This window comes from Molothrus ater, chromosome 2 (assembly GCF_012460135.2).
Source record: "Molothrus ater isolate BHLD 08-10-18 breed brown headed cowbird chromosome 2, BPBGC_Mater_1.1, whole genome shotgun sequence".
Lineage (NCBI taxonomy): Eukaryota > Metazoa > Chordata > Aves > Passeriformes > Icteridae > Molothrus > Molothrus ater.
The window spans coordinates 100,798,192-100,812,177 of record NC_050479.2 but is presented as its reverse complement, the minus strand read 5'-3'; the positions used below and the strand labels follow the sequence as shown (position 1 = coordinate 100,812,177).

Sequence of the window (13,986 nt, the reverse complement as noted above, 5' to 3'; positions counted from 1 at the left end):
TGTCCCCAGCCCTCGATGTCCCCAACCCCCCATCATATGCCATGTCCCCACCCCTCCATTCTGCCTTGTGTCCCCAACCATTGGTCTGATGCTATATCCCCAGTCCTCTATCCAGCACAGGGATAAGAGGCCTGTCTCAGCCAGCCCTTGAAGTCCCCAGCCCTTGATCCTGTGCCCTCTCCCTGTGCCCTCATGTTGCTGTTGGGGATAGCAATGGGGACTTTACGCTTTCCTCCAGGCACCAATTAAAACATGGAGCTGAGAACAAGGGCTGCCCCTAACAGCTTGGCAGGATTCAATCCAGGAGGGGTCAGTGGCACCAGAGCAGAGGGAGAAGCCATGCATCTCTGTCAGGATGAGGATACAGGTGACAGATGTCTGGAAGACAGCCCACCAGAGACCCCTTTGCCCTCCCCAGCTGAGAATGCACACCAACCACGCACCACAGGAAAAGGCAGAACACTCTTCAGCCCATAGCTTTAGGATTAGGGCTGCAGGAGGAGCCAAGCCCTTTCCAACACAGCTACAGCAAGCCCTGCCATGCAGCCCCCTACCAGCACTGAACATCCAGGTCCCCCCATGCTGGTGGGGCTGTGGCAGCAGGAACACGGTTGCTGAAGGGCTTGTTTACTCAGGAAAGGTTTGCTGGAGCAGGGGTTTCCCAGGGACCTTCCAGCTGCTCTCACTTCCCCAGCAGCAGGGCTACTCTATTGCAAACAGCTGAGCTTCCTCCTCCACGGTGGAACTGCTGCCTCGGGGCTTACTCGGAGCCCAGATTAAGAAGCTCCTGTCTCATCTCCTGCTTGATTGTTGCTTCCCAGCTAGTGCAGGGGCTCTTTGAGTGGGCTCCCTGTGCACACTGTGCTGGCTGTGCTCACTGGGTCCACTAGACTCCCTGGGGATCACTGGTTCCCCATGACTCCCTGGCTCGCTCACCCTGGAGCACACAGACACAAGCCCAGCACTTCCCCTGTTTTACTGTTGCACTGCTCTGACTATCCCCCATGAGCCCAGGATTTGGGGCTGCTACCCCATGGGATAGGGGCTATCACCACCTCCTCCTGCAGCAAACCCAGCAATCCCAAATGCACAGCTCAGTCCAGACACCCCACCTCATCCCTGACAGCTTCTCTTGTGGTCACTACTATTCCAGGGCTCCCCCAGAGGAAAAGCAGCTCTTTTCCTAGTGATGCAGGGTCTGAGAGGAAGGTCGAGCTGCAGCCTCCCCTTCTCAGCAAAGTCTGTACAACAACTGGTGAGAGAAGGCTCTCTCACAAAAAATGAGTGTTTCTAGCCTAAATCACAGGTTAGAAGGGAGTGGAAGGAACCCCTAGCAATGGATTTTCACCAAAGCAAAAGCACACCCCCATGAGCAGGAATGACAGGTGAGAAAAGGAGGGGACAATTACGCTTCCATGTCACACAGGGACCCCCAGTACATCACTCACCCCTGTGGCGGGTTCTTGTCCAGCCACCCTTCTCTGATGGTGGGTGACAGCAGGCTGGTGGCACTGGTGCCCTCCATGCTGTCACTGAGTGTGCCGGGGCTGCTGCTAGGGAAGGCGTTGGGGGCAGGCAGGTGCAGGCTGGGCTCCCTGTCACTCCAGCTGCTGCCACCACTGGGGATGAGGAGCCGAGGGAGGGGGTTAAGAGCTGGCAGGTCCCGGGAGGGGCTGAGGTTCCCCGGCATGCTTCAGCCTCCCTGTGACCTTCCCTGAGGCACAGGCAATGCAGGCCAGCTGTATGCAAGCGGGGACACTGGGGACAGTCCCCTCGGTGGAGTCCTGGTGTGCCCCCCAGTCCCAGGGACAGCCCAGGCCTGAGTCCCAGCTCTGGGAGGGGCGACAGGGGCACCCCCAAGACTGCAGCCCCAACCCAGTGATGTGCAGAGCTGCTCTCTGCTCACACACACCCACACGTACTCCCATTCACAGGTCCTGTGTGTGCCCCTCTGTGTGCACGCTGTGGAGCTGTGCATGCACAAGAAGCCCTGACCTGGCACACTCACCTGCCCTGCCATACACAGGAGCTCTCTGCCTGTGCTCACACCCCACACACACAAAAAAAAAAAAACAGCCCCTGGTACAGATATTTTTTGCCTATACACACACACAGCACGTCAGCAGCATCACACACATGTGCCCTGCACAGAACACGGCAGCCAAGCTCGTACCTGGCAGGGGATGCACTGGGCTGGTCCTCACCAAACTCATCTTCACTGAAGAGGCTGTTGAAACGCACAGAGCGTGGTCGCCCCATCCTAGGCTCAGCATCCTCCTGCAGAGACACACACAGGTGACACCTGGGTGTGGGGGTGTTCACAGGGGTCCCAGGATGAGGGAAGAGATGAGAATCTTGACTCCATGTTTCAGAAGGGTGATTTAGTATTTTATGATATATATTATATTAAAAGAAAATTATATATTAAAACTATACTAAAAGAATAGAAGAAAGGATTTCATCAGAAGGCTTGAAAGGAATAGAAAGGAATGAATGATAATAAAATCTTCTGACTGACCAGAGGGTCCAAGTCAGCTGGACTGTGATTGGCTATTAATTAAAAACAACCACATGAGACCAATCAAAGATGCACCTGTTGCATTCCACAGCAGCAGATAATTATTGTTTACATTTCATTTCTGAGGCCTCTCAGCTTCTCAGAAGAAAAAATCCTAGCAAAAGGATTTTTCATAAAATATGTCCATGACACCTGGGGTCTCCTTGGTGCCACTACCACACCGTGAAGGGTGCAGGCTGGATGGAAGGAGAGGGGACACGATGCCATGTCACCAGCCCATCCCCAGCTCAGTGGGTGCCCACAGTGCCAGGGTGCCCAGGAAGAGGCATGCTGAGGCTCACAGAGAGAGAAAAGTGTAGCCAAGGGAGGAGCTGAACACCAGGATGGTTCTTTATAGCAGCTTAACATGTTGGAGCTTCATGAGAAATCTGGCATTGCCTCCTTGGCCCTGGTGTTCCCAAGCCAAGGTAGATGGGGCTTCAGGTGTTCAGGGACCTCTCCAGCTTCTGGTACTCCTCAAATCCATCTGTTCCCACCCCAGAGAGCGAGGGAGGCAGGCAGAAATTCACAGTCCAGGGATTACATTCAAGATGCAGTGCTGGAGATGTCTACTAGCACACACTCTGGGCATGCCAGTGTGGTGTGCTGCACAGCTGGGGGTGCTCCCCAGAGACCCCAGAGGAACAGTGAGTGCTTCCTGGGGACACGTGGGTGAGACCTGGTGCGTGCTCCCCAGGGACCCTCGAGTCCCAGCACCACTGAAAGACCTGATAGATACTTCCCAAGGACATTGAAGAGCCGAGTTCCATCTCTGGGGTTCCATCCCCCATGGGAGACCCAGTGGATGCTCAGGGAGACAGAACCCCTCTCTAGCCACTGCCAACATGCTCCTCCAGCCCTTACCAGTATCTCTGGATCATCCCAAGGCTGGTACCTGTCCTTAGGGCCAGTCACCCTGCTAGCTCCTGCCCACCTCCAGCCCCACAGTGGGACCAACCTTGGCCATCTCCCCCGCCGGTCTGGCTAATTCCTCCTCCCACGCCGAGTCCTCGTAGTCTGAGTCATCTGACAAAGGAGAGGGAAGATACTGGGAATCAGCTGGGGTGGAGCAAGGGGTCCCAGTTCCCCCTGCTATCCTGGAGCCTGTGAAGAGGATGCAGGCATGGCTGGCTTCCCTTTGCTTTGCCCTTGGCAAATAACAACCCATTCTTGTGTCAACAAAGGTTTTATCAAGGAGTTTGGGGAAGAGCTGGGAAAGGGCAAAGTCCCACTAGTGGCACCTCCCAGCACTGTCCTGACACTCCTGGCCTCGCCAGAAGGGGACTTGGTGACACTAGCCCCAGCACCATGGCTCCATCCAGGCTCTCGTGTCTCTGCCCGGGAGCTCCTGCTGCTGGGGGTTCTCAGGGGATTTTTCCACAGCTGGTTTGCCAGGGTGAATTCCCCTTCCTCCTCTCCCATTCCTTATCAGCTCCCGAGCTTGTGCACCGTTGAAATGAGATCCCAGATGATGATGGGAGTGAGAGATGGTTCCTCCTCACCCAGCACGCACATCAGCAGGAATCCTGGTCAGGATTGTAACCCCACAGGGAACAAGTGGCCCCAGAGCACCTGGCCCTGGCAGACACCCACTCCCAAATCCCACTGAGAATCTGGATCAGATTCCTCCCAAAACCACAACCCAGATGATGGTGTTTGGGCCCTGGCAGCAGGCAAGGATGCTCTCAGGCTGCAGTGGGTTGAGGGGTGCAGGTAGGTGCTCACCTTGGCACCACAGAAACCCCCTGCAAACTCTGCATCCCAAGCTCATCAGGGTGGGAGCAGCTTTCCTCCATGCACCCCCAACAAACAGATAAGCTCTGTCCTGATAACCTGTCCACAGCTTCTCCCAGCTTCTGAAACACACCCCAGATCCCAGTTAAGCCAGTGCTGCTTCCTGCAGGGCTGCTGCCCTTGAGAGGCACCCAGCACCCCACACAACTCAGCCCTTCCTCTTCCTTCCAGCAGAGCTGTTCCAGCTGAAGTGCAGTCCAACCAGGGCTGCACCCTGAGGCCAAACCTTCACCTCTCCATGGGGTCCCCAGCTCAGCACTGCTCCCTGCAGTTGGCTGAGCCCCAGGGACACCCTGAGGATGGGGCTGGGGGATGCAAAGGCATCCTGGGATCCCAGAATCAGAGACATCTGCATTTCACCCCCCTAATAGGTTCACTTTTCCTCTGTGAGTGTGTGTGCTTCCAGCACCCACAGAAACCTTTGCTCTGCCATAGGAGAGGCTGCACCCAAACCCCCAGTCCACATCTTGCATCCCTTGAAACTACCAACCCAGGTCTTACACCCCTTCCCTGAAGTGCCCAGCTCAGACCTCACACACCCTAAATCCCCCAGCCCAGGCCTTGCACCCCTGACTCCCCCAGCCCAGAAGGCAAGAAAGGGGATAGAGAAGAAAAAGACCACAGCAAGGACAGAGGAACAAACTGCCAAGAAGGCAGGCACAGCACCCATGGGATGGATGCTGATGGATTGGCAGCCAAATATCCCAAGGCAAGATTTGTGACGGGGGAAGAGTGGAGAGGCTCCCCTAGTACTCACCAAACTCTGGCACGAAGGGAAGGCTGGCCTTGGAGGGCAGCGCAGGTGGCGTCGGTGCTGGCGCCTTGGAGCGGGGCGGGGGCAGCGGGGAGGACAGGGTGACACCAGCTGCTCTCTCAGTGATGGGCACCTCCTCCTTCACAGGGATGCTGTGGGGGAGAGGAGCAAGCACTGCCTTATGCCAGCCCCTCCTGCCTTGCTTCCCAACCCTGATACACCTGCAGGGGGGTCACAGAGAACCCCCAAAAGAGACCAAACCCCAGCAGACCCAGACCCACAAAGCAATTCCTAAGACCCCAAGGTAAAGCTGTGCTTGGGTTATATGACTACTTTCGTAGCCTGGAAACGTTTTCCTGGCATCCAGCCTCACTCCCCTGTGTGTGCTTCACGGCCCAGGATCCTTATCTGACTCTGGGACACCTAAAGCCGCCCACAGCCTTGAAGCCACATCCCAGAGCAGGTTGTTTTCTTTCCTCCAGTCTAAACAATGGCAGAGTTGCTTCCTTAGCTGGTTTGCAAGTGGCCACAAAGTTCCCTGAGCAGGATGGGGGTCCTAGGGATGCTCTGTGCCTGCCACAAGCTTCCTTATGGTGGAGTGGACACTGGAGATCCAGGGTGGCTGCTATGGCAGCAAGAAATCCTGGAAATGGAGCTTCTCCTGGCTCAGTGAGGAATGCCCCCAGCCCCAAAACCTTGACCAGTGGAGAGAGGAACCATTGGAACTGTCCTCCTCTCCACAGCAGCTGGGCTCAGCCACTCCTACCTCCTGTTCCTTGCTTCCTGCCTTCCTGAGACTGAAAGGTGACAGGCAATCAACAGAAACCTCTGGGGTAATGGTGTTTTCAAGGGCAGGAAATTAAGTTTCTCCAGGGTATAAAAATACAAGGTACCTTTGAAGCATCCCTGAATCCAGGAGAGGACAGAAGCAGTGGGCAGAATTTCCACCCCAAGCCCCAGGCAGGTGAGCCCCAGGGGAGCTGCATGCTGGCACCATCCCCATCCTTGCCCCAGCTACCTCCCACTGCACCACAAAAAGGAACAGCCGGTTAGACTGGATATTGGGAAGAAGTTCTCCCCTCTGAGGGTGGTGAGGCCCTCTAGGTACAGGTTGCCTAGAGATGCTGTGACTGCCCCATGCCTGCAAATGTTCAAGTCCAGGCTGGATGGGGCTTGGAGCAACCTGGTCTAGTGGGAGGTGTCCCTGCCCTTGGCAAGTGGGGTGGAACTAAAGGAGCTTTAAGGTCCCATCCAATCCAAACCACTCTGCGATCCCATGATTCCATGGCCAAGGATGCCATCATTATGCCATGGCTTCTGGGGATGTGCCTCCCAGCACCAAGAGCTTTCCCTTAGCTTGGGGTGAGCTGGAGAAGAAACTCCTCCCTGGCTGGAGCAGGAAGCAGGGGAGGACGGGAGTGCTGGCTCTCCCTGGGTCAGCCTGACCTCATTTCTCAGCAGCCATTTCCATGGGAACCAGCCACAACCATCCATACATTAGGGAATGCTGGCAGGGAAGGAGGGGAGCATGGGCAGTGGAGCAGCACTGCTCCCAACACCACCAGGCAGGAGCTGCCGGAGCACCCAGGTGTGCAGAGACCCAGAGACATAGAGGTGACAGTGCACAAGCCACAGAGCCTCCAGCAAGAGCCTGGCTGGGCTCTGCATCTGTGCAGCCACCCAGGATGGTGTTTGCCCCCATCAGGGGTGTGGCTGGGGGGCTGCAACACAAGCCCCATGGCCAGCAGTGAGATGACAAGCCTCAGGCCAGGACAACCCCCATCTCCTGGAAGGGGACTGCTCAGGAGGGTTTCTGGCTCAGCCCCACCCAGTCCTGTCCAGCCCCTAGCCCCACCATCTCAGGGACCAGCAGGATGGGCACCCACAGAGCTCAGGCACAAATAACACCCCAGTTTCCCAAAACACCCTCCCCACTGCTCTGCCTGCTCCACCTGTCACCATCTGCTGCTGTGGCATCCCTGGGTTTCATGTCTCCCCATGGCTCCCTGGGGTATATTGGGTGCCCTATCACCCCCTGCACTTCCTGGACCCCTCTGCAGCCATGCCCAAAGGATGCAAGTCCTGCTCCAGGCAGGGTCTGACTGGTGCCACCTCTGCCATTAGAGAAGTGGCAAACCAGTGCATTATGTGCTGTCCCTTATCTAAGCAGCACCTTGAATGCTACCCTTTATCTATTTACCCTTTATCTACCCTTTCATACCCTTTATCTAGGCCTCTCTTCTAAGGGGGGGCAGAGAGGGCGGCTCTCCCACAGCCACCACCCCAAAGCCAAACCTCTGCCCAGGCCACCACCTCTGCCCAGCTCACCCAGCCCTCCAAAAAGGAGTCTTCTGTCATCACTTCCTTGGACATCACTTTGTACAACACTCTCCCACCACCAGCTGCTCAGGGGGCTTCTCTAATCCCTAGACCATCTCCTGGGCATGGAGAGGGTGTGCCCCCCCTCACTGACAGCCTCATCCCACAATCAGGATGCAGACATGCTCATGGGATCCTCTGTGGGGTGTCTAGGTCTGAGCCACCAGTGGCCAAAACTGGGGGGCTCACAGCCCCGCTGCTGGCACTGGGAGGGTGGCATGAAGTGCAGAAGTGGTGAGAGAGAGCTCCCAGTGTTGGACACAGTTGCTGCCATCAACCCGTGGCAGGTGGTATCTCAGACATCTCACACCCAGCAGGGTTGGGATGATCCTGTCACCTCCTAGCACAGAAATGCTTGGGGTGGCCCAGGGTTTGGGGGGATGGTAAGAACTCAGAGTTGAGCATGGCCTGGAGGAAACCACAATATGGCTCTGCAAGCAGCTAGGAGGAAGCGCCAGGGACCACGGCAGCAAGCCGGAAGTGAGGGGAGATGGGTGGATGGTGTCACCCCAGAAATGCCCAGGTCACTTGCTCTGCTCCCAGGATGTTTGCATACACAGGGGTGATTCAGCTCTTCCTCAGCCCTCATTCTCAGAGATCCCTCCCCTGTGAGCACCTCCGCATCCACAAGGGGTTATGGTGGGGTCTCATTCCTGCCCAGAGACAGGGCCAGACCAATGCAGCTGCCTCACAGCTGCTGGCCAAGAGCCCCAGTCCCAGCCTGGATGCAGTGAGCATCACCCTGATGTGGGCAGGTACCATGCAAACCTGGGCAAGCATCACCCTGATGTGGGCAGGTACCATGCAGACCTGGGCAAGCATCACCCTGATGTGGGCAGGTATCATCCAGACCTGGGCAAGCATCACCCTGATGTAGGCATCAGCTCAGCATGGGCAAGGAACATCCAGACATGAGCAACCATCAGCCCCAACATGGGCAAGCATCCTCCACTGTGGTTGGTCCTTGGACAGCCCAGCAGTATCCCCCCAACCCCAGGCCTTTCATGTTCACTGGCTGCAGGCACCAAAGTCAGGTGCCCCCAGGGGGCAGGAGATGGGTTTGGGGCCAACAGCAGCACCCCAGGGCTGTGGAGCTCCCTCAGACCAAGCACTGTGACCAGTCACCCATCACTGCAGGGAGCCCCAGTGTGGATAGCTTCCCAAGCTCCCAGCAGATGCTGCCCCACACACAGAGCTGGGACCCAACACCCACCATAGGGTGACTCATACCTTCACCCTCCTGAATGCCCCCCCTTGTCCGTGCCAGCTGTCCTGCACCACAGCACCTCCTCCAGCCAGGGCATGGCCAGGCACCAGCACTGGCCAATGAGCCACAGAACTATGGAATGGTCTGGTTGGGAAAAGACTTTAAAGCTTATCTCATGCCATGGGCTGGGACACCTACAACCCCGAGTTACTCCAAGCCCCACCCAACCCAGCTTTGAACACTTCCAGGGATTGGGCAGCTCCAACTTCTCAGGCAGCCTGTGCCAGGGCCTCACCACCCTCAGAGAGAAGAATTTCTTAGGAAATGATAGCTCTTTATTTTTAAAATGTTCTCAAAACAAGAACCCACCTATAGCAAATATATTCCTGGTCATACAATTAAAGTGATTTTGGAAATCAGAGTTTTGGGGTTCAGCTGGTTAGTTTTGAACTCCCCAATATATCCACATAATACACATGTAACATACATATGGGTGCACAGATAGGCTCCTGGATATATTGACTACAGCATCAAGATCTATGTCAGAAATATATACATACACACAACTATACACACACACACCCCATATATATTTTCTTTTGTTGCTACCAAGCACCAACACATACCTCGAGGTGTAATCTATGTTCTGAGTGCATGACGGCACACCAGGTGCCAGGGCCCTGTGGCCACCCAGCTGTCCAACAGCGGCACAGCCGCCGGGGCTCTGCCACTGTGTTCCCAGAGTCCCCCGAGCCACGGGAGCACCCTTGTGTCCGGGGGTGCCGTTCAGCCACGGCCGCCTGGCCCATCCCGTCCTGAGTCTCACGGTCCTGATGCAGCTCCCAAGGGACCCTTATGCACCCCCAGATCCCGCGGGGCGGCCCCAGGGGGGAATCCCGGCCCCGGAGTGCGCAGCCTTGGGGGTGCCGTGCCAGGATGGGCAGCGTCTGTTCCGCAGCAGGACGCCCTGGAGTCCCGGGGCAGCAGGAACCAGCAGTGCCTGTGGCTCACAGGCCGGGGCAGGAAACAGCCGGCACGGCGAGAGGCGCACCCGGTAGCGCCGGCAGCGCTCGATCCTATCCCAAAAATCCCTCCGCCCCGGGCCGCGGCGGCCGCTCCTGCGCGGCACGCCCGGCACCGTGCCAGCCATGCCCCCCTACCTGGGCAGGTGACAGGAACCGCGGTGAGAGCGATCGGTAAGCGGGGAGGGCCGGGGGAGGCCGGCGGGGAGCGCAGCTTCTCACCCCGGCACTTCCTGCAGGCTAAAAACAGCAAAACTTCCTGAGCTGGCCGAGGCAGAGGCATGGCTAGCACCAAATCCTCAGAGTGGCCAGAAAGAACCCACGGCACAGCCAGCACCAGAATGCTGGCACGGCTGGCATCCAACACCCAGCACGGACAGCACTAAACCCACAGCATAGCTGGCACCAAACCAGCATGGCAAGTACCAGAACGCTGGCACAGCTGGCATCCAACACCCAGCATGGATGGCACTAAACCAATGGCACATCCAGCACCAAACCAGCATGCCAAGAACCAGAACACTGGCACAGCTGGCATCCAACACTCAGCATGGATGGCACTAAATAAACCCATGGCACAGCTGGCATCCAACACCCAGCATGGACAGCACTAAACCCATGGCACAGCTGGCACCAAACCAGCATGGATAGCACTAAACCCATGGCACATCCAGCACCAAACCAGCATGGCACAGCTGGCATCCAACACCCAGCACAGACTGCACTAAACCCACGGCACAGCTGGCACCCAACACCCCAGCTCCAGGAGCATATCCCTTAGAGTCTGTGGGTCCTGGGGAGGTTGCAGGAAAGGACTCCTGGGGCAGGGGGGCCACACAAGCTTGGTGACATTCCCCCACCTCACCCTGGGAGGGTGCTGGCACCCAGGAGCTTGTCTGCCCCCTCCAAACTGCACTCCCAGTCCTCACCCCCACATCTGCTTGTGCTCTGCAGGATTTGGGAGTGCACTGGGTGGTTGGGACATCAAAGGAGGGGCTGCAGGTGCTGCTGTCCCGAAATTCCAGCCTGCTCCCCTGTCACCTGGCCACAGGAGCTGGCAGCAGCTTTGCCCTGTGCTCCCTGTGCATGGTAGTTCACTGTCTTGCACCCACTGGTGTCAAGAGATCCTCAGGCTTCAGCACTGCCTACACTGCAGGTAGGGGGAGGGCAGGGCTCTACATTGCTGTGGGGATGGCACCCAGTCCATGCCAGGCTGGGATTACCTGGCTGACTACCATGAGCAGGGTGGATACATCCAGCTAGAGCCAAAATAAGTATTTCAGCACCCCTCGCCCCGGTGCTGGTAGCCCAGGGAAATGTGCTGTGGCCTGGGGCAGGGGTACCCCCAGGGGTTGTGCTGGGGTTGGGGGAAGGGTTAGTACCCCCATGGGACGGGCTGGGGCTGGGGGTACCCCCAGGAGATGTGCTAAGGTCTGAGGAGAGCACAGGTACTCCAGGGTAACCCATGAGGGTCCCACCCCCATCCCAGTAGCCCCTACCCAGCCGTCTTGGGGCGTCCCCAGGGCCATGCCCCTGCCACCCCCCCTTACCTCCTGTGGGACACAGCCCTGGGGGGCAGCACGGGGGGGCGGTCAGGCACTGGGGGGCCCTTCAGGCTCTGGCACTTGGTTTCCACCTGGTGTCGCTTGGCCGGCAGTGGTGGCAGCGGGAGTCTGGCCCTGCTGTCGGCGGAGGGCTTCTCCCCGAGGGCTGCTGGAGAGGGGTCCTCCAGGGCTGGGAGATGGCTGCAGGACACAGGGGGGGGCTCGGGGCTGTCCCCCGATAGCGATGGCGAGAATTTGAGGGGAGGGCGGCAGCCCACCCTCGGTGGGATGGGTGGGGGCAGCTGGGTGAAGCCTGCCCCCCTCTCTGGCTCCAGCGGGGGTGTCCCAGCGGGCACCGGCGGGCACCGGGGCTCCGGCTGCTCCGGCGCTGCTGCAGCGCTCGGACGGAAGATGTGGCGCTTCATGGGGACAGGTTTGCTGCCAGGGGGCTGCTGAGTCCCGGCGGGCGGCGGCGCCTCGGCAAAGGCTTTCTGCAAGCCCAGGAGGATGCGGCGGCGGTGGCCGGGCAGCAGCACCCCAAGGCGGGTGAGCCCCTCGTCCGTCAGAGCCCGGCAGTCCCACACCGACCACAGCCCGCTTTGCTGGAAGCTCTCCACATACTGGTCGAGGTGGACGGCAGACAGCCAGGCGGCCACCGGCAGAGATCCCTCCTCCTCCATGGCAGGGGCTGGCCACAGAAACCTGCACCACTCAGTGCATCTTCTGTTGCCAGCAAGGCTCAGGATGACATCAGGACCTGGGAATGGAGACAACAGCATCAGGATCGGTCTCAAAACACACACCAGGTGAAGTTGGAGTCCCAAAACCAATATTCCCAGCCTCCAACCATGCTGTGTCCCCAGGATCACCCAGTCCTGAACTGGGGGGATGCAGGGGTGTGGAAATGCTGGAGGGTCCCAGTTTAGGCATTGAAACATAGAGGCCATCCCTTTAGGGATGAAGGCACCATGGGACCCCAGCTTGGTCCCAGGGGGTGGCATTTGGGCTGTGGCACAGAGCAATAGGGGATTATCCACATTGTGAATAATCAGGGAATATACCTGAATATGCATGATTCAAGGGCAGGGGAGCTGTTGGCTGCACCTCAGGGCTGTCACCCTCCAGGATGCAGCTCCTGGTTTACAGCAGCAAGCCAGGATAGGGTGACATGGACAGGTGGATCCAGAAGGCTGTCCCCTCTCCCAGACTGTCCCTATCACAGCCAGTAGCAAGGTGCTGTCACTGGAGCCCCCGACCCAAACCACACCAAACCCCTCCTCACAGACCATATGCCCACTATGGCATTGCTCCCAGCTCCAGAGCCCTGTCTGTCCCTGGCACTGCTCTGGCATGGCACCACACCCTGGAGCACCTGTACAGCACCCTTGGTGCACACACCTAGCAGAGTGCCCTTGTGGCATCCAGAGCATGGGACATGGGGCTCATTGATGTCCCAGCTCCTGCAGCAGAACACCCGTCCCACACTGTAGCTGTTGGCAGGGCAAATCCCTGTTATCCCACAAGCAGCAGATGGGATGCCTGCCCTTCCCACCCACCAGCATCACAGCCTCGGCAGGAGGCAGATCCCGTCACGCCAGCACACACAGCATTGCTTGTGACCCCAGCACCATCTTATTTTGTGTTTGCTGGAGGTTTCTCTAGACCTGCTAAGAAGGAGCCAGAGGATTTCCTGGAGCTGTAAATAGGCCAGTCTGATCTGCTGTCAGAGTCACATTTTCTGTGACTCAGGCAGGCCCCTCAGCAGCACTTGCGGTTTCGGTGCAAAGTGCACAGCTGAGCAAAGCTCGCTCTCAACCCGGCACGAACTGGACACTGCCGAGCCTGAGGCACCATGGGGTCCCCACAGCCAGTGACTCCTACACCTGGAGACACCAGCATCTCAGTGGTGCTGCTGGGATGTGGCCACAGTGCCACTTCCCTGGCACTTCCTGGTACAGTTTGGCTTTGCTTCAGGCTCCCAGGATCAAGTGTCCAAGGAAGGAGCAACCAGGACACGGGGCTGGCTGACCCCTGTGGCTCCTTGCTGGCAGCACCAGAGAAATCAGCAGCACCCAGGACCTTTCCACTGGTCCCAGCACCACAAAAATCCCCGAATCAGAATAAAATTCTCTCTTCCACCTCCACACCTAGAAAGCCCTCATCTATTACTGAAAATGGATAAGTGATGGTGCTGGGTGACATGGCTGTCACCACATCCCAGTGACACCAGCACAGGCAGGCTCCACCCCAGCTGGGCACCGGCTGTGGAGGAGCAGAGGGAAACACAGTGACACCACGATGGGGCTCCCACAAATGTCCCCCATCCTGGCCAGAGCCAAGGAATTGCCACCAATGTCACCCACTGACACCAGTGCCAACATCCCCTGCTGTGCCAGGACATCGATGCAGTGGTCGGACAGACCTGGCAGGAAGGGACAGCTGCACCAGCACTCACCACTGGCGCTGTCCCAGCACTATCTGGGGTGGCTGAGGGCCCTCCTTGCTGCTCACCAGGGACAGGGATGGGGACACAACTCCAGCAAGGGAAGTCCCCGGTGTGCCAGGCTGACAGCTCCCATTGCTGTCGGGCCCTTTGCCCTCACCAAGTAAATAATTCATCAGGCCTTTGCTAGGTTCCCTCCTCCAATCATTAATCATTTAACCTCTGTGCTAAACAAGATGAGGATATTCCAGAAGCAAAACCAAGATAGGGAGATGCTGTAACCCAG

General features: G+C 57.8%; 1 protein-coding gene across 5 annotated transcripts in view; it reads right to left on the bottom strand.

Moving 5' to 3' along the window:
- The window catches only part of ARAP1 (ArfGAP with RhoGAP domain, ankyrin repeat and PH domain 1), a 28,179-nt gene extending 16,193 nt beyond the window's left edge, over nucleotides 1–11,986 (bottom strand). For all 5 annotated transcript variants that reach the window (XR_004980878.1, XR_004980879.1, XM_036389389.1 and 2 more), the window contains exons 1-5: nucleotides 11,264–11,986; nucleotides 5,109–5,257; nucleotides 3,516–3,583; nucleotides 2,174–2,277; nucleotides 1,449–1,619 (exon numbers count right to left, since the gene is read on the bottom strand). Coding sequence is in view for 3 of the 5 variants with exons in the window: in XM_036389389.1 (XP_036245282.1) it covers nucleotides 1,449–1,619; nucleotides 2,174–2,277; nucleotides 3,516–3,583; nucleotides 5,109–5,257; nucleotides 11,264–11,937 (1,166 nt within the window). In the remaining 2 variants the exon portion in view is untranslated. The remainder of the gene's footprint in view (nucleotides 1–1,448; nucleotides 1,620–2,173; nucleotides 2,278–3,515; nucleotides 3,584–5,108; nucleotides 5,258–11,263) is intronic.
- Between the last annotated feature and the right edge of the window lie 2,000 nt (nucleotides 11,987–13,986).